At 44.1% G+C, this 24,861-nt stretch overlaps 1 protein-coding gene across 5 annotated transcripts in view; it reads right to left on the reverse strand.

Moving 5' to 3' along the window:
- The window catches only part of ppargc1a (peroxisome proliferator-activated receptor gamma, coactivator 1 alpha), a 259,379-nt gene extending 236,988 nt beyond the window's left edge, over positions 1-22,391 (reverse strand). The window contains exon 1 of one of the 5 annotated variants that reach the window (XM_030431385.1): positions 22,059-22,391. In XM_030431385.1, coding sequence (XP_030287245.1) covers positions 22,059-22,139 — 81 coding nt within the window. In that variant the 5' untranslated portion in view covers positions 22,140-22,391. The remainder of the gene's footprint in view (positions 1-22,058) is intronic. The other 4 variants (XM_030431387.1, XM_030431386.1, XM_030431392.1 and 1 more) reach the window with 4 other exon arrangements.
- Between the last annotated feature and the right edge of the window lie 2,470 nt (positions 22,392-24,861).

Below are 24,861 nucleotides of genomic sequence, written 5' to 3' on the forward strand. Positions count from 1 at the left end.
TTCTCCTAATCGTGCGGAAACTCAGACTACTTACAGGAGCAATGAGGGAGGTAATGAGAAAGTAATTTTTACTAATTTCGGCTAGCTCTGCTTCCATTCTGTATGACTGTGTGCGCCGTCTGCATCATTACGGGCAACATCTGCAACGACTCGCCATGCGTACGCCACCGAGAAGGGGGGTGAAGAAGACTACAAGCTGGTGACGGAGTTTTGATGTGGCTTGAAGAAAAAAAACAAAGCCTGCCAGTCCTCCATGCTCATACTGCCTCCTGTTGTCGGGATTCTTACTCATCAAGGTGGTTGTGGTCTGAGACAATGAAACCCTCTGCCGAGATTTTTTATTTTTTTTTTGCTCCCACCAAGTCTGTCGCCAAGCAGCTGCTGCTAATCTCTGTTAGCAGAGACCCACTAAACAGCTGACTACAGCCTTTAATCTGGTCCCACCACAATCATTACCTCTGGAGCCAGGAGGGGGGGGGGCCTTGCACAATTGCAGAAGAGTAAACAAACAAAACCCGATTTGTGTCCATTCGTCTGTCACTCCTCTGGCTTTCATGTAATCTCATTTGAATATTTGCAGACGGGCCGAAGTCACTATCGTTATATCGGGCTGTCACGTGCGTCGGGACTTTGTCTTCCCAGTCTGCCTGATTATTACAGCCATCTTTTTCTTAGCTTTGCAAAAAACAACTTTGAACTCTTTGAGCTTCATGTGCTCATTTGGCTTTATCCCACCTTTGACCTACAGCGGATCCAAGAAAGATTCTTTCTACAACCTCATCAAGCCATCTGTGGCCCCTGTAGCTCCCGTAGGGGACTGCAGCTCGTCGCAGACTCGATGTTTGCTTTTCCATTTTCATGTCATGCCTGCACGTCAGATGACAAACACCGGCACAAATCTGTCTTTGTGAAACACCATCCAAACACCATCTCTTCTCTTTTTCTTGGATCACAAGTGTAACATGAAAGTCCCGGTGCTTATATGGAAGTCTTGTGATTTGAGTCCTCCGCCATGACCGCATGAGGGAAGAGGTGCCCCGTGAAATGAAAGTCAGGGGAGGATTTTCAGAAAGGAAATGCAGAGAAGTCCCTGTGCTGCAGACTGCAGATTACCTCTATATGGCACGAGGGCCGCTGAAGAGCCGAGGCAGCCCCCTGTGGGGAGCCCACGGAGAATATGTTACCGGCAACTTGACAATGACATCTGGACATTTTGTTTCTTTGCTCCTCTGAGGGGGAAAAACTTGGACTTGTTTGGTGATCACAGGGGTTTTGATGCTTGCTATGTTATCAGAAGATGCAGCGCTTTGCCATTATTGTGCCCCTGCGCTTATTATAGATTCCATTAAGATGGCAGTTAAATTGGATGTCCCCATCAGCTCTGGAGCATGTTGTTTGTTTTAGAGAACGGAGTGCTGAGTCACAGAAGTATTATTAAGTCTTTCAGAAGATAACAGATGAATTAAAGTGACAAAGCGTGCAAGAGGCTGCTGTCTTTTTTTTTTTCCCCTCCTCCGACTAGCTTTATTAAGAAAAACGAGAAATCAAAACACAGTTAAACTACAATCCATGGTAAGATAAATGTGTGTTGCTCAGATGATTTTTAGTTAAGCAGAAGTGTCTCAAAGCTGGAAACATCTATGAGTTGAGCATGTGATGTGAAGTTACACAGCAGAGCAATGCGGCTGATAACAGGCAGCAGACTGACGATGTGGACGCTGACAGTATTTGAGTGATCGGGGATATGAGCACATCAGTTTTGTCGCACTAAAGGCTTCAAAAATAAGTCAGTCCCTCAAAGTCTTCAAGTCGACAGAGCAGGCACAGAATGTGCTGCTTTGGATCTTCATAGATAAGTTTAGATAAGTTGTAATTACGGCTATGAGATACAATTAACGTTTGTGTGAACATTGGATCAAATAACTACGTGTTCACTTCTGGTGACAGCCAGAGAGAATTATCCCCAAACTCTCCACACTGGAACCACAAAAGTGTTCGACACCTGACTGTTTGACTGTCGACTGGTTCAATACAATTCAAAATACTTTATTTGGGGTCAATTAAAGGAACATGGAGCAGTTGTACACAGACACAAACAGTTTATCAAACATGATTATCAAAATAGTTGGCAGTTAATTTCTTGCTATCACCTAAATCATTATTAATCAACTGATAAGCATCGAACAGCAAACAGGCAGGTACAGGTAACAACTAATGTGCTTAATGAACGTAGTGTAGCATTTACATAAGCAGACAAACACACAGATATTCACTCAGGATGTGGTGAAGACCAAACCAGATATAAGGAGAATAAACACTGGACTTTTACTTACACACTCTCCATGTCAACTTTATAAGAAACACATATTAATTCTGTGTTTAAAGCTTATTATTCTGCCTTCAGTTGCCCAAAATATCAACACAAGCAGTGTTAAAGCTCCCCTCCACATCACCACACACACACACACACACACACACACACACACATCAGCACACATGATCTGCATGGATCTGCTATCTGCATGTTGACAAGCAGACCGGACCGCCTCTTGATGGAGTCCTCTGTCCTGTGTGGATAAAGATGGCAGGGATACCAGAACACATCTTTACACTGGTAAAGACGGGGGAGACATGTTACTGACCCAACACTCTGACAGTGCTGGATTATAGAGCTATTTAACACTTATTATAATTAAAAAGAATATCACTTACAGAAGCTTTAATGTTCAGTAATGATTCACAGACTGTATATCTTCATCCTTCAACCTCTGTTCTGTTTTATATTTACTTCAAGCCTGAATGAAGGTTTGACACGTTTCTCGTTAACTACTATCTGCTGGGAATTCAATAAATAAAGTTTTGAGAAAGAAAGTTTAGTTGTGGCACTTTGGCTGTGAAATGTTGAGCTTTTACAAATCACACACACAGATACGACTTAGCTGCTGCAGGATCACCTCATATATACATTCTGGTTTTGCACTTAAAATAATAAACAATCTAAAAAAAAAGCAAATAAAGATTGTAGGATTGTGCTGTTGAATCTCTCAATTTGAAGTACATATATAATACATGTACCTACATGTAAGACAGCTCATACTATAGTGTAGTACACACACCCTGACTGCAGTGAATCCTTTCCTTTGACTTATCACCTGTGAGGATTATAAGACAAAATAAGGTCTTTCTTACTGACATTTCACATTTCCCACTTTTAACTGGATACCAAACTAAAACTTTAAAGCAATCCTCCAAAGCGACAATTCAGATGATGAGCTGCAGAAACTACCTCGTGTCATTTTCTTTAACATTCAGCAAAGGATATTTTCGTCCTATGAAGCCCAACAACCACTCCAAGCTCACAGTATTCTAGTAAAACTCCCGTGCAACCAATCTGCTTTTTCCACAGCAGCCACTTCGGGCTTTTAAGACATTTTCCTTGCATGGCTGAGGAAGGAGCACATTGTAAATGAAAGATTAGTGCGATTGTGTTACATTATTGTGAGGTTCCCCTCTCAGCTTAGGCTGATTTGTGAGCCCGTTCAGCGATGTTTCCGGCACACTCCCTTTGTAATAGATTCACTGGGCCTTGAATTGTTGTGCAGTAGAAGCAGTTCAATTAATACAGCACCACCATAAAATAACTATTGAAATGACAAACGGGTAAATGAATAAGCATTTGCCTCTGCAGGCGCCGGGAAGGATGTGTGTCGGCTGAAATTTATGCCGGCAAATCAAGCGCTTTTGGGGACGACGATGCAGTCAACTAAATATATCCTGCTGTCGCACACAAGAAGGGGCAGGTAAAAGATGGACCCGTTATCGCTCACACCATCGACTGATGATGGCTCATTTGAATATTTACAGCTGCATCTAAGAAAGGGAGAATGATCTCCCATCATTAGGGCACAGCCCTTCAGTGTAACATAAAGATAGATCAAAGATGGCAAGGAAAAAAAAGAAGTCTGCGTGCCTTATCCTCAGCTGTCTCACACAGTAGGAAGAGGAAAGGCCTCAGAGCGCCAGGTGTACACAGTCGGCTGTGTGGTGGGATGGAAAACGCCCTCTCACTGTTGTCAATATTCATTTTCAGCAGCATTGACAAACGCTGCAAGGATAAATATGCATGAAGGCTGAAGGAGGTGGAAGGAGGGAGAGTAAGAACTCCTGGTTTTAGTCAGCGAGCCCACAGTGTTCACTGCATGCTGATTAAACACTCAAGTGCAGGATGACGAAGTCATGTCTGACAACTGCAGGGTGAATTTTTAATTTACACTTTGCCACATCCAGGAGGTTGTCTAGTATTAGTCATGGCTGCTGTTTTTACTCGCTGTAATGGGACTAAGATGTTTTTGACTATCCAAAGCTGGTTATTTTCGGTGTTGCATGTCACCGCTGCTCCTAAGTATATTTGGTTGTGGTTGTCTCCTGACATTTCTCGGCATGACTTAATTTTGACATAGTAGCTATAATGTGCTGGGCCACAAATCGCTCTGAAAAAGAAAAGATGCAAATTCAAACAGGGAAACGGTCGGGCTCAAGGTGAGTTAATCCTGGCATCAGTTTCAAAAATGTGATCAAATCGCACACACACACACACTCCCCTTTCAGCGGTAGCTTGCAGGAAAATGGATGGTGTCCAGAGTGTAGTTCACATGGGTTTCAATTAGCAGTGTCTAAATGAATTAAGAGGTTTAAAGCCATTGCTGTTCTAGTGGTGGTATTAACCTGGTGCTTCTCATTAGCCACCCCTGGCTGATAAAGAGAGTAAGGGGAGCGGCGGTGCAGACAGACACCTCTTGCTGACAACGGGTGACAGAGTGGATCACACTGCCTCATGAATAGTAATGGCCGCCAACATGTCCCATTCTCCCCAGTGTGAGGAGTGACGGATTCCTGTGTCAACAGGGCCCATGGCTAGGGAAAAAGGACTGACAACTGACTGAGACATTCTGGAGGGAGGAAGGAAGGCGAGGAGGGAGAGAGAGAGAGAAAAAAATCCAGTCCTGACATGAAGGCTGCATCATAAGATTGTTTGTCTGTCAGAGCTGCCTTCATTGCCTCCCTGAGAGTGAGTAAATAAACACTGTTTGCCGGGAAAGGAAGTGAGACTGGATTGTTACCCGGTGCCCTTTGGCTGCGCAGAAAGGCGCTGGCACGTCTCAATAAATCAGGCTGAGCAGCAACTCTTAATGCACTCCCCAAACTATCGATAAGGGAAAGCAGAGGCAAACGCTGCTTTTCCAAGGAGTGATGTCACTGATAACCTGGCGGGCACACACTCATCCTGACTGACCGGGTCTTAGCCAATCAATAGCAGCACAATGTCTCACTTGGCACACGCACAGGTGAGCAGAATGTCAAATAAGCAGCCAGAGAGCGATTTGAACAAAGACCAACTTTCTAATGGAGCCAGAAGTGGCAGCGCTGGCTGTGATGTCCAGCGCTTCAGACAGGAAACCACAAAAAGCTATTCTGAGAGGAGCAGTTGGACATCACACGTTAGCGAAGTCTCCAGCCTTGAAACGGAGATGGGGTGGAATGGCACCTCTGCTCCAACTGTCTGGATGGAGCTTCCTTTTATCACAATCTCTTGTTTTTTGTCATTTTGCACCTGGGGGGTGGAGCAGGGAGCTGTTGACTGAAATCTGAGCACAGCTGGGTCCATGAATTGTTCATTTGTGCTCTGTGAACTTCCCTGGCCCTGGAAAGAGTTTAGAAGTAGTTGGTACAAGAAAGGTCGGAGGTCACACAGGCAGAATAACCGAATCTGTCCACAGAGGCCAATTACAGAATAATAGTGTGCAACATGTCCTGAGCCTTTTAACACGTTCACTGGCTTTCATCCTATTTTACTTTCTGCAATAGTAAGGCCAGAAGAAAACATCCCTCCAAACAAGAAATCAGAAACAGTAACACAAAGTCGGGCTGAAGGGGGGAAGATGAGAATCAGTCTGATTACCAGCTGTTCAGATTGCAGCAGCGGCTTTAGACGGCATGTCTACCTTGAGTAGTTTCAGGTGTGCGGCAGCAATAACACTTCATACCCTCGATCGGCTGGGAGGCCTTTCATGATCTTGGTATATTTTCGAGGATGACCTTACCTCAACCTTTTTACAGGCTGGCTACAAACGGCCAGGTTGTAACTTTGCCCTTCATGGTGTGAAAATATCTTAACTGATAAAAGGTAGAGTTGTTACGCAACTCCTGTCTTGACCTTTCACCAAAAGAGAAAGAAGAAGTTGGTCTACTGTCTAATAAAGCTTCACTCTGTGATATATTTGTCACAGATGATATCTTAAACTCCCGGAATGATTTTTTTTTTTGGTCAATATTTCACAATTTAAAAGGACAGCTGATGATCTTGCTCCGGTAACCTTGGTCCACAGCCAGAGATACTGTTCCACTGATATTTCACATCTTTCTCGGGCTGCCAGGGATGTCACATCCAAAAAGATCTCTTTTGTGAAATAAGCCACTGTTGTTAACATTGGATCTCCCTCCCTCCTGATTTGTCTTATCACACACAAAATGTGCAGTGAGGCTGACATGTCATGGTGCTGTTTGGCAGACAGCTCTCAGATGGAATGCTTTTTTTTCCTGATCAAACTGAAATGAACTATATTTTCGGGCTATTTGTTGTCACAAATTCAGCCATTCTATCATGTGTGCCTTGCGCCAGCTGTCAGCAGCTTTCTGCTGGCAGAATGTTTTCATGTCTTAAACGAATGATAAAGTGCACCGCAGCAGCTCCAAACCTGCGCGATCTCGTACATAAAACGGCTTCAATAGTTAAAGAACGGTGGCCATTGAGCAATACTCTTATATAAAGCTCGTGACAAACTGCGCTGACGCACGCTCCATTAGATAATCTTTGACTCAATTTGTTTCTATATTTATGTTTCTAGTCATTTCAGTCAGCGGAATGGAAAGAAAATGTTCCTTTGAATTTGATTTTCACAGCAGAAAAATGAGGGGATGCTAATCTAAAATCTTAAAGAGCATATTAAAAGCAATGCTAAGACATTTACTCGGCAGTGTAATTCATCATATGCCATTAATGTTGGAATTTCTTTATTATTTCCACATTAATGTGATCGCTGCACCGAGGCGAGTGAGTCAGAGCAGTCGATGCTAGGTGTTTACACACAAATTGAATATTTTGGGGTGTGTGTGTGTGTGTGTGTGTGTGTGTGTGTGTGTGTGTGTGTGTGTGTGTGTGTGCTGGGGTAAAGGATACGGGGGAATTCATTATGAACTCTGAAAAGCTGAGCACGATTTCCGGCATCAATTATTCAAGTGTACAGCCTGTTTCAGTAATCACTCTCCGATTGTCCGCTAAACGTCCCAAATCACCACAGAGTTGACATGAAAGAGGACCGACTGCGTGCTCAGCAGGAAAGGATGGGATGGGGTTTCCTCGGCAACATCCTTCCATTTTTAGGTGGTATGATTTTCATCACACAGCTTATCTGATTCAATCATACTAAGACAATGCTGTGGAAGTATTAATGACTGAGTTTGGTCATGCCAACAGGCTTTAAATGTATTCAAAAAGGTTAAATAATGCTGGTTTTGCAAACAAAGCAAAAAAAAATGTGTCCTCAGTCATTATAGCAGATGGCTGAAAATACTAGCATGCTGATGTTTAGCATGTATAATGTTTCCCATCTTAGTTTAACTTTTAGCATGCTTACATTGCCGAATTAGTTCTAAACACAAAGTACAGACGAGGCTGATAAACAACATTTTAGCACAAATTAAGGTTTTAAACTGGTGATGGTGCTGAATGCAAAGTCACAGGATCAATCAGGATATCTTAAAGTTGTAGAGACATTTAACTTAAAACCACAAATGTCAACCACAGTGAAAAGATACAGGTTTAATGAATGCCTTTGTTGATTGACGGAGCAGCCAATGCAATGCAGATAAAAGTTCAGCCTGACGGACAAAAGCCGATATCACTAACCAATGTTGGCCGATAAAAGATCAATCATATCGTCATATATGTTGTCAGATACTTTAATGAAGACAAGATGCTGCAGGTGATTGATGATGACTCAATTCCTCCAGAAGTTTACCGTTTCAGCGCATTGAAAGAGGGAAAAGTTTATTTGATTTTGATTTACTACCAAATATAAGGATTGGCGGTCAGCTGGCATAATCTTACATGTTGATTCCAGTTTTCCAAAAATGATGACGCTCGGACTAAACTCACATCTCCTGTGTGGGCTTTATTGAATTTTGGTTTTAAAGTCCATTTTTAGTTGTAAAAAAAATGATTTACTCGTGTTCTCAGATAGAATCCATGAAGAACGGAGAGTAAAACAATCATAATAGCAGAATCATCCGTCACAGGGACTTGACAGCATCAATCCCCAGTTGTTCCCTTTAATCGCATCTAATAAATCACTCCTGCGATCACTTTTAATCTTGTTTTAATGTCACCCACTTTATTTTGCAGTTGGATTTTGGCCATCAATAGTCAACACTCCTATCATTTATTGTCTGGTTTACAGCAAACACAGGTTGATGTTCTTTTCAGGGGGGTTTTACTCTTCTCTGGGAGCTGGACGGCTCCTGGTTAAGGAATCAATTTGACTGGACAGCCTTACAAATTGCATAAAGAGACAAAGTTGTCCTTGGAGTGCGCCACAATTGATTGATGGCTCAACACACTCGCACCGTAAATCCTCTCGACAGAACGGAGGCAAATCAGTCGCCTGCCGCTGCTCCCCTCCCTCCCTCCCTCCCTCGCTATTTACCTACCTCTCCCCTATCTCTCCTCACTCTGCCTCTTTTCACACAAATGCCATATGATTCAAATGTCTTCAAAACAAAGTCAAATTCCTTCCAACCTTTATGCTTTGCCAAGAATGGTGCAAACGTGCATCAGCAACACACAAATGTGCTTATCAGACACTTTATATGTAAATTTGCAGTGGAATTGAATGACAGTGAGTTTATGTTGTGAGGCTGTTACAAAAATTAAAAAAAGCCGTCGTCTGTGTCGACTCGATGAAGCTGAATCCAACAGCCTTTAAAAAATAAAAACTCTGTCGCCATCCTGCGTGATATCATCATCTTGTGATGTGAAAAACAAGGCATCTGCAGGCGCACAGTTTAAGGCCCAAAGTTAACAACGCTTGGGAGATAAAACAACTTCTCTCGGGGGTTGTGCTGTGCTGAGGAAATGGCAGTCTTCCCTGGGGAGGCCACACCACTGTTTGTTTCTGGAGAAAAACACTACAGGCGTCTTCTTAAAGCGCCCCCACTAATCAGAAGTGATCCGTTCACATGCGCTATCCACTTTCCCTCTGGAGAAAGAGAAAAAGTGCAGGCTAGTCACAGACACAACAGCACAATAGTGGAAACACACATCCAGAGAAGGAAAAAAGCTCTTGCACTAGTTGGAAGATTTGCCCCAAAACAGCACACTGCCTAGATTACATTTATTTATGCATGCACATGTGTGCAACACTGCAGAAATACGTGTTCCACTAACATGTTTTTGCAAAAATTTCACGCAGGTGGAATGTAAAAGATGGCCTGAAGAAAAAAACAACAACAACTCGAAAATTATCGAGTAGCACGACTCTAAAAAAATAAAAGATTGAACTGTTTCTATGCACGCGAGAGGGCAGAGTGGGCCTGATGAACACGCCACAGCTGGAATCATACTATAGTGCCTGAGGTTTGTGTGAGCAAGTGGGTGGGTAAGCAAGTAAGTGTACACACTGTAGTTTCAGTGTGTCTTTATTAAGCATGTTGTTGCGTAGGTGCAAGCAGGTACAACACAAAATCTGCCATCTGTTGAGGATTCAGCTGCTTTACCCAACCGCTGCTACCAGCCAGACTGAAGGATTTGGGGAGAGTTAAAGTCTGAACTTGACACTCAAGGGGGAAATATTAGATTCCTTCTGTTGTATGCATGTTAGTGTCCTCCCGATTTTCATGCCATAACAGATAGGTATAAATAATTAAGCAGCCTGTTGCCCTGAATAGCCGGGGAGCAACAGAGAAGAGGGAGGACAGAGGAAAATTAACAGCGTTCAGCCCCGCTTGCAGCATTTTAAAGCACCACAACATTGTCATAATTGGGTCCTCTCTCTAGGAATCACCAGGAATTTCTACTACTAGGACAAAAGCTTTCCACGCTCTCCCTCTCTCTCATAATTAAAACACAGCCTGCGCTGCTGCTTACATGAAGACGGAGTACGCACCATATTCTCTGTCACTTTAATGAGAGCGATAAATGCTATGCTAGCTTTGGCTATTTATAAATTTTATGGCACAAATTGTGGCATAAAGGGCACAAATCAGATGAATGACAGACGAAGGACAGCTGCGACATCGTCCCTCCATTAAACGCTGCAAATGGCCAACTGTGGCCCGAACAGTTAATTAGCCAGAGAGGGTCTAATCAGAGTTTTGGAGCCGTGGTCCTCCCCAGGTAACACACTAATAGAAGAAGCTTGTGGAGACACAGATGGAGTAAAGAGCATGGACACAGGGTACCTCCTGGCTTTGAGCTTCTAATAAGAAAAGCATGAATATCCTACAATTACCTACTTTGACCTGTGTGTCAAAGAAATAACTTGTACATTTGGCTGAATTTGTCAGTTCTATGATACATTTTTTAATTAATAAAACAGTTTTGGATGAAGCGCTGGTTCCCAACCTTGAATCTGAACCTTTAATGTGTCACGGGACAAATTAGATGGATTCCAACATTATTAAAAGGCACCCTGTGTAGATTTCTTGCATGTTTACAGTCAGTATATCTCACAAAACCTTTTCCCAGCATGCTCAAGGATGTGTGTGATACAAACAAAACAGGGATCTAAATGTAAAAGCAATTAATCCATATTGCTATTAGTGGTCCAAACCTCCAAAAAAGGAACATTTAACAGAGAAAAAGAGGATTCAGTGTCACATAAAATGTTTCCTGGCTTCCCTGAATGTGTTTCTTTGTCAAGTTAAACTTCTACAGAAGCGTTGATGAATGCTAGAGACATTTCTATATGTTCATACAAGTAGATCCAATAGAACCAGAGGTATCACATTTCTTGCACTGCACACATTCATCAACCTTTTCAAAACCAGGCGCCTTCACTACCCACAATGCAACTTAGCCACTGAGGGACATCACTTACCAGATTACATGCAGCTTCCTCTGGAGCCACAAAAGGCTTTATACCTCTCTTTCTCACATATGCAGTACTTCTCCCCGAGAGCTGTAACAACATTTTCATGTGTAAAATCAGTGCAGTAAAGAAAAGAACCTTTAAAGAACCTTCCCAGGAATGATCCAATGAAAAAATGCCTTCACCCAAATATTTTAAATCAAGATTTGATCGTTAAAATGTGCTGTGGTGCATTTTGGAAATGTGCAAAGCAACTAAATGTATCAAATAAATGTAGTGGTAGTTCTTTATTTCTAATAATTAGTATCGTATCGGTTGAAGTATAATTGAAATCACCTGCCTCTCTCCTCAGCACGCTGCACGCACAGCCGAGCAGTTGCATCTTGAAGTCAACAGAGGACAGAAGCGAGCACATGTCCTCTGTTAATACGAGGCAACGGAGGAGAAGCTCGCACGGAGGCAAACATTCACTTAGATAAGACTCTCAAATGCCTTAAGCACCCTGAAGTTAATCAGAAAAGCTTTCTGTATACATATCAAACAGGTCCCCTAAAATACAATCCAGCCAGCTCCCGTTACGTAATCTACCCAACAATCAGCAAGCTAGCACATCCCACCGAGGAGGAGACGGAGAAGACGAGGAGGAAGAGGGGAAAAGGCAAAAATAAATGAAAGTCAGGCTGTCCTGACTGATGATGTGCTGCTGTAAACAGGGAAGCTTTTTTCTAACAATTAAAGAGCAGGGGCTTATTGATTTCCAATGGTGCTCTCGAGTGACTTGCTGGCTGTCACAATGAGGCCCGCGGTAAGGTGACCATGTCTCTGCTCAACGTGATAAACCTTGCATGTCATCAGGTAGGGAGGACGCGGTGTCCCCCCACCCTTCCTGCCTCGCAGACTGCCGCTACAGCATTTATCACGGCAGCAATGTGGAATTATGGGCCGCTTCATTTAGTAATGAAGTCACTGAGGAGTTGGTGAGTGCAGCCGGCACAAACCAACCACACCGGAGTAACTGAGGCAAAGTTAAGAGCTTTAAGTGGAAACATTTAACAGTTTAGGTGCTTCTTAACGCAGATTCTACATGTACCATTTCCACGGATGACACCTTGACCGGCAAGGCAATCATGCAACTCAATGTGCGGCTTTACAGGCATCATGGGAAGTGGCGGCAACCTAGATGAGGGGTCAACTTCAGGCGATAAACAACCATAAATCAGAAGACGAGCTGTCACTCGAGTAGATCCATCATGGGCCGACCCATGGCGCCTAACACATGCACACACACACACACACACACACACACACACACACACACACACACACACACACACACACACAAATGCTTGTACAACTGCAAGAAAAAAATTGAGAAAAAGCCGCGCACAGATTGATTGGCTCTTTTAAATGAGTGGCAGTCAGGTTATGTTGATCGATTCCATGGATAATTGACTGATTCTAGTGTTGTTAGAAGTGGAGTAACGACTACATGTCAGCGCTGTGATGGGACACAGCCCGCAGGCATCGTAAGTTACAGACACGGCTCGGAAACTGAGGAGGGTACTTGATAACGTGCAAAGAAATGGATCTTAGTCATTGCTCTCTCCTGAGCACTTTCAACTGTGTTAAACTGGAGCAAGAGTTAATAACAATGTCTTTGCTAAAAACATATGAAGCTGTCCTGTAGGAGGCCACATGAACAAAATTAGGAAGCATCACTAACTGAATATTCCTTTTTATTGTTACTTTAAGTATATGTTGATTTTAAGGGTTGAGAATTCAGCCAAGTGGAGGGTCTTCTCATCTAGTATTCCTACACCTGCGCCGGCAGGTCGCCATTCTCTCAAGACTAGACCAATCAATGAATGAACTTGTTTCTCAGACATTAAAAGGCAGAGCCATGGAGGGAGTAGTAGTCCGTATTTGGAAACCTTCCCGCTTTGTGACACAGCAGTTCGCAGCTGTTCAGAATGATCGTTGGCACCGGGAACACAACAGATGAAAAGGGAAAAGCAGAAAACAGCAAGCTACAAATTTCAGATGATGAGTTTCTATAGATTTATGACAAGAAATGAGACAGAAAAAAAATGCCTAATCACTTCTGAGTGAAGGACCCCTCCCCGATGGTAAAATCCAGCCAGCTTTATTATGCCAAGAGCTGGCCACTGAGTGGAGGAAAGGACACTGATGCATAGAATGCAAAGCGACTTTTAATTATTCTTGGGAAAAGAGCACAAGCCCTTGGCTTGTTTACCACTTTACCGGAAACAGCTTATGATTGCTTTGTAATTATCTCCTTGATAATGTAAAATTTACCCCCCACCTCCTCTCCGTCCACTCCTTCCTGCAGAACACCACGCAAAAGTGATCAAGCATTCATCATTTAGCCCAAATGTTTTAAGTTTTATTTGGGGGAGGTGGAAGGAGGGCTAATAGATTATGGGTAATGAAGCAGCTCCGGCAGTAACACAAATAGGACTTGTTGTGAAAGACACAGGCTGAGGCACGCCTGTGCTGCGATAATCAGTCTCTCTTTTGTCTCATGATAAGCTGAGAGCCTAACCTTCACCCAAAGAGCACATCACTTCCCCTCTGAGAGACTTAATGAGACATTAGCCATACTAACAAATGGTGGACGAGAAAGTGAAAGTGACTTTCCAGGTAAAGGCCGTTTGCTTGACCATAATCAGTCCCCGAGTGCAGCTAAAAGATGGAAACAACTCAGAGTCTCCGTCTCAACAGCTTGCCGTGGCTTTTACGACGGGCCTCCCAGGGCCCATCGAATGGCATGTAACATCTTAATATCCCTCAAATAGAACAGGTAATCTGCTTTTGTTGTCGGCTCGTCTGCTGTGATACAGACAATGCAGTTTGTCCATTCGGGATAGTAATTCCGTTTGGGTGAAGCACAGAACTCAGGAACTGTTGGCTTGGGCGTGTTTGTCAACGCTTATGGTTTTAGTAATTGCATTGAGGATTATTTAATACAGAAACAAGTCAAACGTGAACTATAGGCGACAAAAAAACACTGCGATAATTTACCGTAAAGAGCGGAATTGTCAATGCAGTTAAATCCTATTTTAGATCACATCAACATGCATCTGGCATTATTGGAAATTTGGCTCGTGCATTTTTTCTTTTGTGCAGCACAGAGTGGTTTGGAGATGTGGGACTGGAGACACAGTGGTGGATGGATAAAGAAAGGAAGTGACGAGCCGGTGCGTGAAGGGGCCCTGTTCCCCCGCCAGGCCTCCCAGCTCAATTAGCTCAGCTCATCCCGGCTTTCTGCTGATGGGGAAAATCAGCAACACCACACTGTACCGCACAGTCCAGGGAGTCTAGCCTGTTAGTGAGTGAATGAGTGACTCACTGCGCACATTATGCGTCTGCTCATGTCTCACATGCAGATTTTGCATTTGTGTATCCGAGTGTGTGCATGTGTGGGCTGCCTCATCTCCGTTAGACTGGAGCCCCACAGTGCTCTCCATATCAACACCTGAACCAATTAGGCTACACTCGCAAAAAAAAAAAAAAAAAGAAGCCCTAAAGCCACTTACAGTAATGTCATAAACAGTTACGCAAAAGTTATGAGAAGTTTGTCTGGATTCACTTATAGAGATAAAAAAAAAAAAAAAAAAAAAAAGATTAACTGGAGGGAGCCCAAGACCAAAAAGTCTCCAGTTATGGATTACGAAGCTCCCGCCAGAGACTAGAAAAGGTTATATTCCAACACTTTTCTGCCAACAACTCTAGGCTAAGAAACAAACTTCCTCATGTCTTAATGTTGAACTCTCCGTCACCACCAACAAGAGAAATAAAATAAAATGCATTCAAACTTTTGCTTCCCTCCTGTGGCAATCAAACTCTTGAGAACATTTTAGCACAGCGTTGTCCAAACTGTGAAGGTGCTGTAGATGTTCTGCATGGGAGATGTAGTGCGTAAATCATTGACAGGATGTCCTAAAGAAGAAAAAGGCCAAGGTCTGATGGAGGCAGTGTGTTGCTTTACGACAGCGTTTGGAGGCAGGGGCCAGGACCTTTTCAGGGAAGTGATGCACATGCGCGTCTCAAAGGCAAAGTGTGATGGAAAAGAGCACTCAGTGAAAGAAAGAAAACGTGACTGAAATCGCCTGGCCAGCACAACTTCAAGGCCAAAATCTACCTAATCATGGAGTGAGGGCAGTTACAAAAAAGGCAGCAAAATATTCCTGCATAAAAACCTCCCCTGGTGACCCGTAGACACTCTGTGACACACAATACATTTGCCGAACAACACACACTCATCTCACCCACTGATGCAACCCTTCCCAGAAATTAATACACCTCTCACACATGCTCAGTCTGCCTTAAAATACAGCCAAGAATGCTGCAGTGCGCCAAGTAACTAGCTAAACAAACAAAGTAAATACACTGATAATGCCGATGATAACATCCAAGGCGAAATGAAAGGATGAAGGTCAGTAATTGAGAGAAGGTGGGGAGATAGAACCATGGTGTGAGTTGTTTTTCTCCTGGCAGGGGTCCATCTGGGCGCGTGCGGCGGGCTCCGGGGCGGTGTAGGAGCACGTCTGTGCAGAGGTTAAGAAAAGCAATTAATCCACAGCGCAGATAATCAAAGGAACCTCCCCCTCTAGACACCTTGGTGGGGGAGGAAGAGAGAGAGAGAGGGAGCAGGGAGGGAAACAGAGAGACAGACAGAGAGGAAGATGGGAAAATACTTGTTTACAGGCACCGCTGGTGCGATCAAAAGCACGAGGGTTCGGCTCTGCCACCGGGGCCCTTCGTTTCAGGTGGAATTGATAACACTTCAGATGTACAATTCAATGTTTGTGAGAGTACTTTTACCTCCCGGTGAGAAGGCGAGGATTTTTCACAGTCTAAGCTGCATTTCCTTTCATCTCAGATTTCGCAAGGTATCAACAGATTGTCAATGGTGAGGAAGACATTTTCCCACACATAATCAAAGAATGCAGTCTGGAGTGGCTGCGCTCCCTCTCTGCTATGAGGTTGATTCAGACAGCACGGAGCGAGAGGGCTGGAAAACAAGATTAATATCTCGGGAAACTAATATTGCTATTACATTAATCTATCTGTGAAACAAGCTCCTCACAGGGATGAGATAAAGACTGAAAGCTGAAAGACATTCCATCAAAATGCACCTATTTTTACACTACCTGCAGTCTCTCTCGGCTAATGTACGGCGTGTATCCGGCCGTGGCGCTGCAGTATAAAGGCTTCTCCTGCTGAAAATCCTTACATTAGATTTAACTAATGACGTGACTAATTTTAATGCTCCTTGGGAAATCAAAGCTTGTTGCTCCCTCTGGTGGTTCACATCTCCCTTTGGAGTTGAAATAAGGTGCGCTTTGGGAACATTTATGATTATGTGTGCGGTCAACAACCCTGCTGGAGTCTCTGCCGAGGCGCCCTGCCCTCCTCCTGCCTCTGCACTGCTAAATCTTTAAAAATGACCGTGGAGAGCTGCAACCAAGGACAGCATCACACTCTGGCTCTGCCACCACAGTATATATATGTTGCCATGATGATACTGTTTGAATTATCTAAAAACTGTCTCTTAAATTCATAAATGGATGATAGAAAAGTATTGTCCATCCCCACTAAGCACCAGCAAGCCTTCAAACACTAAAGCGTCTTCTTTTACACACATTTTACTCCCCTCTCATTCATCCTTCATAAATCTGTGAACATATTATTAAGCATCATTTTCCATGTAAACCTTCAACCAAAGTCCTACACGTGCCAAAATGCAGCTCCATGTTCAATTTAGAGTATGTTAACAACTTGCAGCAGAAACTCTGACAGATGGTTAGCAGGTCAGTGGTGAGTAAGTGGCAGCACTTTCACAAAGTCTTGATTAGATAATTACCCATCCATATCTTGGCAATATGTTGCAAGGGAACAACACGCTTCTCATTAAAACTGCCGACAGGCCCTGCTCCTGTGGATTGCCATCAAAAGCAAGGTGTTCATCAGACACACACTTGTTGATGAAATAACAAAAAAATAAATACAAAATGATGTGCCAAAACTGGGAAATTGGATAAACTCCTCTGGGGGTAGTTGTGAGAGGTGGGAATAGTTCTGGGTACACGGAGCAGATCATAGACTCAAACCATGACAAACAATAAGCAAGTTTCTGGAAGCTGGAACTGATTGTAAAGATGTTCTCAAGTTTCGCCTGAAGTTTTCCTGCATTTTTCTGATAAATCCTAATTTGGAACGGCTAGTTCACCTCTACTAGTGTTGAAGGACTCCAGATCGCTCTTGGTCTCGAGACTTTAAAGGGATATTCCGGTGTAAGTTTAATCCATGGTCTAAATCACAGTGAAACTGTGTTAGACTCCCTCTCGAGAGATCAAGTTAGCAGACCGCTAATTTACGGAGTTTTATCAACCTCAGAAACGACCGCACGACAACAATACAATGCAGTAAATGGATCCAAATATAAACCGCCACCAAAAAGCCACAAATAATGCTCAGAACAGCACCAAACTTCAGCAACAGTACAAATAGGGTCTCAGCACATAGTCCGGGGCATCTAACCTCCGCTAGCTTAGCTGGATTTCTATTGGGAAGCTAAAAACAGATTTCAACTCTCCTCCATCAGCTTCCGGGTCGGGGAAGTCCCAACTCAACGATTACCGAGTGCGGTTAGAAATGCTCAATTCTGTTCTTTTCCCTGTCCGCTCTCGATAATAACTGTTATAAACTGGCAGGTAAGACACATATGAACTTTGATTGCTTTTCCATGGAGTCATAATCATACATTTTCATCCATGAGCCGCGGAACTCTACTGCACTCGGTAATCGACTCGTCGGGACTTCCCGTCAACAGGAAGCTGCTGCAGAAGAGTGGTAAATTTAGTCAGCTTTTCAGTAGAAATCCAGCTAAGCTAGCGGAGGTTAGATGCCCCGGACTATGTGCTGAGACCCTATTTGTACTGTTGCTGAAGTTTGGTGCTGTTCTGAGCATTATTTGTGGCTTTTTGGTGGCGGTTTATATTTGGATCCATTTACTGCAGTGTATTGTTGTTGTGCGGTCGTTTCTGAGGTTGATAAAACTCCGTAAATTAGCGGTCTGCTAACTTGATCTCTCGAGAGGGAGTCTAACACAGTTTCACTGTGTGTTAGACCATGGATTAAACTTACACCGGAATATCCCTTTAAATCCTAATTTGGAACAGCTAGTTCACCTCTACTAGTGTTGTAGGACTCCAGATCGCTCTTGGTCTCGAGACTTTAAGGTCTCGTCATGACCTGACTTTTACTCGGCTTCTGGAGCATCTTTCAGATTTATTTCACGAGTGCCCAGAGTTTGCATGTTCCAATCCTCAAAAGCTCGGTCTTGTCTCAGTCTCAATACACTCTGATCTTGATAATGACTTGGTCTCAGGTGGAATCGACTTTATCAGCTGTTATTGATAGTTGTTAAAAAACAAAAACTACTCACTTGTGCCACTTCATAGCACTCGTAGGATGATATTCAGTCTGCTATATCAGGGTTTCATGATCGTCACTGGTCAGTTGGGTCAACTCAACAAAAGCCTGACCAAATATTATGACTAATATGAATAGTAAACTGAATTATGCTAGAAATGTCTCGGCGCTGCACCAGAAGCTTTGTGACAGAGGACACACATCATCAGGACTCCTCACGGCTTCCCACTCACGGACGATTGTGTTTGAAGTGGCACCAGTTGCGGCACCGAACTGGCACTACGGAGAAGTCTTTGTACTGGTGTGTGAGATTAGGGCTTCAATCGATGATTAGTTTCCACCAACCTGTCAATAATTCATTTATAAATTAATCACTTGGTGTATCAAACATCAGAAGACCTCGTTTGTCTGAGCAACAGTATAAAAGCTGGTGATTTCAAATGTAGAGTGACACTTTTCTTTATTCATTTCAAATTAAATTTCAGAAGGAGAGCACAGAAAGAACTACATGTCCAATGAACTGTGCAAATCACCCAAAAATGTAACTTTTCACTCTCTTGTCAATCAACATGGAGCACATCCTCCACCTCAGCCTGTGGTACGAACGTGGACACAAGTCACATACGCCAGAAAACTTCATATTTTATCCCCCTCTCGCTGTAAAGTGTGCCTCAACTAAAACCATTCAGGCAACTGACTCATTAAGCCGAAGAAGAAGACTCGCACGGATCAAATACTGTACATAAGAGCGCACACAAAGGAGCTTTCATTTAACCGAGCCACTGAGCGAGTGGTAGCGTAACTTGAGCCTTGCTGTGATGAAACATGCTGTAGGCAGAAGCAGACACATAAAAAAAAAATGCATTAGTCCTTACTGCTGCGGAGAGCACGCTGTGTTACCTGCAGCTTTTTCAAAACGTCTTGAATGATAGGGCTTCACTCTTTTGAGCTGGACTGCCAAGTGCTGGCACGCTTTTTGTCCAGACAAACTGAATACATTGCTTTTGAAGAGCGGCGAGCGAGGATTGGAGCCTGGAATTCTCAAAAGACACGCACAAAATGTGTGATGAAACTTTCAGCACCATGGACAGCGGCCCCTCAAGAAGCCAGACGAGGAGGTAGCGAGTGCCGAGCGACGCGCGGAGTGGAAAGAGAAAGACGGGTAAAGTGGGAGGCAATGAGTTCATTTGATAATTAAGTGCAGACTTCATCTTCCCCACCCCGTGAATTTCAGCTATCCCCATGCCTGCTCTTTGAAAAGTGGAGGCGCTTACCCCCAAAACACACACACACACACACATATTCACACACAAACTCCTGCGGCAAGACCCAGCTTTTCCACAGTTCCCCCCTCTCCGTGTCTTAGGCTGAATAATGCAAGGCCTTTACCCAGCGCTCAAGCATGAGTGGATAATCTGGCCACAAGGACAGGCTGTGTCAACATTTCCCTTTACTTCCTTATTTATTTATTTACCCACCCGCCGTAGGACTTGGAGAGGGCAAGGGAGGATATGTGCATGGCTGACAACACGCTGGCCGAGCACATGACCTGCATTCAGACGCTTCACGCTTTCTTTCTTTTTAGGGAGGGCAGAACTTTCCATCCGACAGGGAAACGAAGAGCCACCGCCGCCTCCGACAATCAATCACGTTTATCGCCAATTAATCCAACGTTTATGTCGTCTGTTCACCGATTAATCATTCAGTCCACAAAGTGTCAGAAAAGAGTTAAATATGGTCACCACAGCTTCCAGAAACCTCCGCTCGAGTCTTCACATTCATTCTTTGGACATTTTTCAGCAACTTGCACCACTTTGTTGTTCACACTTTGGAGTTTTATTGAATTTAAATTGCTCTTTTTGTTCGACCAGCTCTCCAAAAAAAAAACCCCGAAGATATTTCATTTGTAGTGACAGCTTACTGAAAAAAAGCGGCTAATACTCACGACTTGAGAAGACGGCTGACTTCACTGGACTCACATTTAAGATGCGGTACACAAAAAATCTACTTTTATATTTAAACCCCTCAGTGTTGACGTTGAACACAGGGGGACGGGAGAGTATCTGGCTACAATCTACGCCGCTTTGTCGATTCCTCATTGTGGATTCAAGTGTCTTAAGTTTGTAAATGTGCGTCTCCCGACTGATGTGCCAAAAATCCATTTAGCAGCCGACGCGCCGAGGCTTAATTGTTGCACATTTGAAATGCCAGTCACAATGACTTTGCAATCCTGAATCATGTTTGCGGTGGCTTTTTGTCTCCCCGTGGCTAAATAACTGTTACAATACGACTCTCAGCAGAACCAATCACCAGCGCTGGCTTTAAGAGCCTAATCCTCTTTAATTTGTGATTACTTGTAATTCAAAAATGGTAGCCCACTAAACCACGGGAGATTTATTGTTTAAATGTCCTCCGTCGCTGTGTTGCAACCTGGATTCTGATAACAGAGGAATAAATATCCTGTATATATATCCTGAGCTCTCATGGTCGCATTCAAGTAAATTACCATAAAAATCACTGTACAAATATTTTGGCATCAATCATGGAGCATAAATTGCTAAATAGCCGGGAGCCCTCTTAGCATTCACAGAGAACGATTTCATTGGCATTCTCGAGGCGGATGACTTTAGCCTCACACATTCCTCGCCGCAAATTAGAATGTGAGAATTAAGAGGGATTTCATACGGCGACGATAAGTGTATTTTAAAGGCAGAACTGATTAAGCTTGAGGGAAGAGGGAGGAATTAGGTAATTATCTCCGAGCAGACACCGGTGCCGCTGCTCTGCTGGGCGACACCGGGCCCAAACACTCCAGGATCAAAGTGCACAGCATCCATCCGGTCCTCCAGGTACCAACTCAGACCAGTGCCGGCCTGCCTTACTTGATTCTGAGCACCAATCTGGCAACCCGTGGGTCTTTATGCTCTCTGCCTCCACATGGTGCTGAAGATGACGCATCAGTTACTTCTAAAAGGAATGCAAAGTTTGAGTTTGCTTCTTGTTTATGAGCACACATTTATTTTTTTTGCCTACCAGGTTAATTCATTATTGATCTGCAGGGCAGGATGTTGAGCCCCGCGCACAGAGATGTGGAAGTTCGGGAAGGCAACCTTTCAGAAAAGTAGTTTGGAGACACTGGGGCGCTGCAGAGCCGGCTGCTTTCTCCATTTAATTACAACTGTGATGTCAAGCAGCCGGAGTTTATGAAGGAAGAGGAGGAAGAGGAAGAGGAGGAAGAAGAGGGGAGGAGGAGGAGGAGGAGGAGGAGAGGAGGAGGAGGAGGATGGTACTCGGGACCCTCATTGATTAGTTAAAGTTGAACTGAAGTTGCTACCTGCGCTCACCTCACCTCATGTGCTGACTCACTCACTAACAACTTATTGGACTACTCCCCTCACAGAAAACGCTGGTTAAAGACGCAGAGTGGAGCTCGTTGTTTCATCTCGGGGTCCTTACCTGCTCGTAGCAACTCTCCCAGGTGAGGTTGAGGAGGCACGGGGAGAACAGCTCATCTTCGGTCCGGGCATAACCGTCCATGGTGTGCGTGCGTGCGTGCGTGCGTGCCAGCCGTGTCGTCTGGAGGAGTCTGCGGAGTTCTGGCGTCGCAATGGGAGGTTATTTCTTCTCGTCTTGGCACGTCTTCCCCCGGCGAGTCTCTCCCTCTGTGTGCGTCTCTCTGCCCCGCGTCGCTCCTCCGTTCCGTCCGTCCGTCCGTCCGTCCGGCGCCGTGGCAGCTATCAGCCGAGGAAGCAGCGGCGGTGAGCAGGCTGCTGCTTCTCCTCCGTCACGTGGGCGCCTTCTTCTCCCCCCCTCCAAAAAAAAAAAAAAAAAAAAAAACCCCAGGAGCGGGATGCTTTAGACGGCGGTGGTACCCAAAGTGTGGTCCGCGGACACAGACACGATGAGGAACACTTGAACTGACAAAGATGCTCCAATGAGTCCTCTCTCCTCCCAACACCTGTGGGTCGTCTCCATGGTTACCATGGCCAATGAGCTAGCAGCTAGCTAATTGGTTTTCACCTGCAATTAGCGTCCTAAGTGCAGCAATGCATTGTGGGATTTGTTCAGGTGTATTCCAAGGGACCAAATGTCAGAAAAAATTTAGATTCCGCTTGAATTGTCTCATGAACTGCACATTAGATGGTTTTTTTCAATTTAAAAGATACATTTTCAAATCAATAACATCGCCGTTTGTCATAAAACACAAGACGTTCTGTTAATTACATTTTTATAGATGATTTTTCATGTCAAGAAAACTGAACTACATCGTCTCGTGCAATACGCGTCACCGAAAAAATTAAACAGTCGACAGATCTACAGCGAGTAAAATGCAAATATTCATTGACGTGTCTCCTGATGACAAAATCTAAAGTTTAACTGATTTTAAAAACTCAGGTGTTTGATCAGGCGTCTTCTCAGGACTGTGTGGGCACGTACACTGTTTGTGATTGACGTCTTCCTCGCGCTCCTGTTGGTTCCGTCGCACCTGTTACTGCAGGGCAACACCTTTATCATTTGTACTTTTAATACAGAGAGGCAGGTGACATCATGATATTCCCCTGTGGCTCCGCCTGGCTTCGACCTGAAACGAGGTCTAATCAGACCGAGCGAGTGAGAGCACCTGTGTGAGTGTACATGGCATTTAATTAAGATTACATTACGTTTATTTAGCTGACGCCTTTATCCCGGAGCGACTTACAATATGTGCATTCAGCCGTGCGGATGAAGTACATCAGCTTCATCAACACGTCGAGCTGCTACAAGTGCAACATTTAGAAACAATACGAGACTGAGAAAGAGGTTTTTGGACCGAACAGATGAGTTTTCAATCTCTGGTGGAAGATATCTAAAGTTTCAGCTGTCCGGATATCATTCGGGGCCTCGGTCCAGCATTGTGAAGTAGCAGAGCGTTCTTTGACGAGGCCCCTTGATGTAGGATGAGCCCGAGTCATTCGCAGCACTTCAGCAACTTAAAGAAACGGTTCAACCCAAAATAAAAATCTCATACGTCATTATCTACTCACCGGCATGCCAGTGGAAAGTCCCGGGAGGTTTTGTAGACCACAAAACATTTGTGAAGCTTCACAATGACTGTGGGACCCTCGACACCTTTGTGCACCCATTTCAGACAGCGTGCACGCTAACCATGTTAGCTTAGCACGTACAGTCAGGATGATCGCTTTAAAATACAATTTGGGATCTCAGGAGCTTCTTCTAGGAGAACGCTGCAACGCTCAGAAATGTTTTGCGGACTACGAAACTTCACCTGACTTCCTGTCAGCATGAGGGTGAGCAGATAACGACTGGGTGAACTTATCCTTTAAGTACCAGCGGCTTGAATCGGATTTCGAGCAGCCATGACGAGGTGCAGAGGAGAAGTTGTGTAGGTTGAAAACCAGCCGGGCTGCTGAAGTCTTGACACGCATGGAGGCAGGTGAAATACTGACATTAAGGCTTAAGTGTTCAACTTAGATTTCTTTACGCTAAAATTCCTGATCATACCCTGAAAGCCTACTCACACCTGCATTATTAACACAGCACAAAATATAACACAGCCCATTACACCAGAGAAACATACAGCCAGAGGCCGGGATGTTCCTGAATCAGGTGCCGCTGCATAGAACAGTGCAAAGTACAGAAAGCAAACAAATTAGTGACTGATAAATGTCGGTTATATCACACATAATGATCATTTTTAGATGACAACGCAGGTTAAAAAGTATGCTGACCACTTTTGTTTTGAAAGCACAGCTGGTCAATGGTGCCTTTGTCCCTCACAGTGTTGCCTTCACGAGTCTTTACTGCAGATTCAAAGCGAGCCCTGCTGGTTTTATTGTAGCCACGTAGCCTTCAAGAGGCTGATTTACATCTGAGCCGCCAGGTGAAAGCAGTCCACTCGCTGCTGAGACAGGAAACAAAGCAGCGGCACTGCGGAGCCCAGAACGACCGCCGCTGTTAAGGAGGGAGCTGCATGTCCACATTTGATGAGGACAGTGGCGTCCCATCTGGAGGAAGACTCTTAATGGGAAGGAGAAACTAGTGGAGAGGTCCTCTTCTGTACACTGTCTGTCTGAATCCATCTGACTGGCTTCTTTTTGTGGTTAAAGAAAGTCTCAATGTTGCAAAAACCCTTCAAGATCTACTCGTTCACTAGACTGATGCGGTCTGACAGAAGGTTGAAACAAAACCTCCATTACTTTACTGAGATGCCTTTACATTGGAGTATCTTCAGTATGGTGACCTAGATTTATGAATCTAA

Source organism: Sparus aurata, chromosome 10, assembly GCF_900880675.1.
Source record: "Sparus aurata chromosome 10, fSpaAur1.1, whole genome shotgun sequence".
Taxonomy (NCBI): Eukaryota; Metazoa; Chordata; class Actinopteri; order Spariformes; family Sparidae; genus Sparus; species Sparus aurata.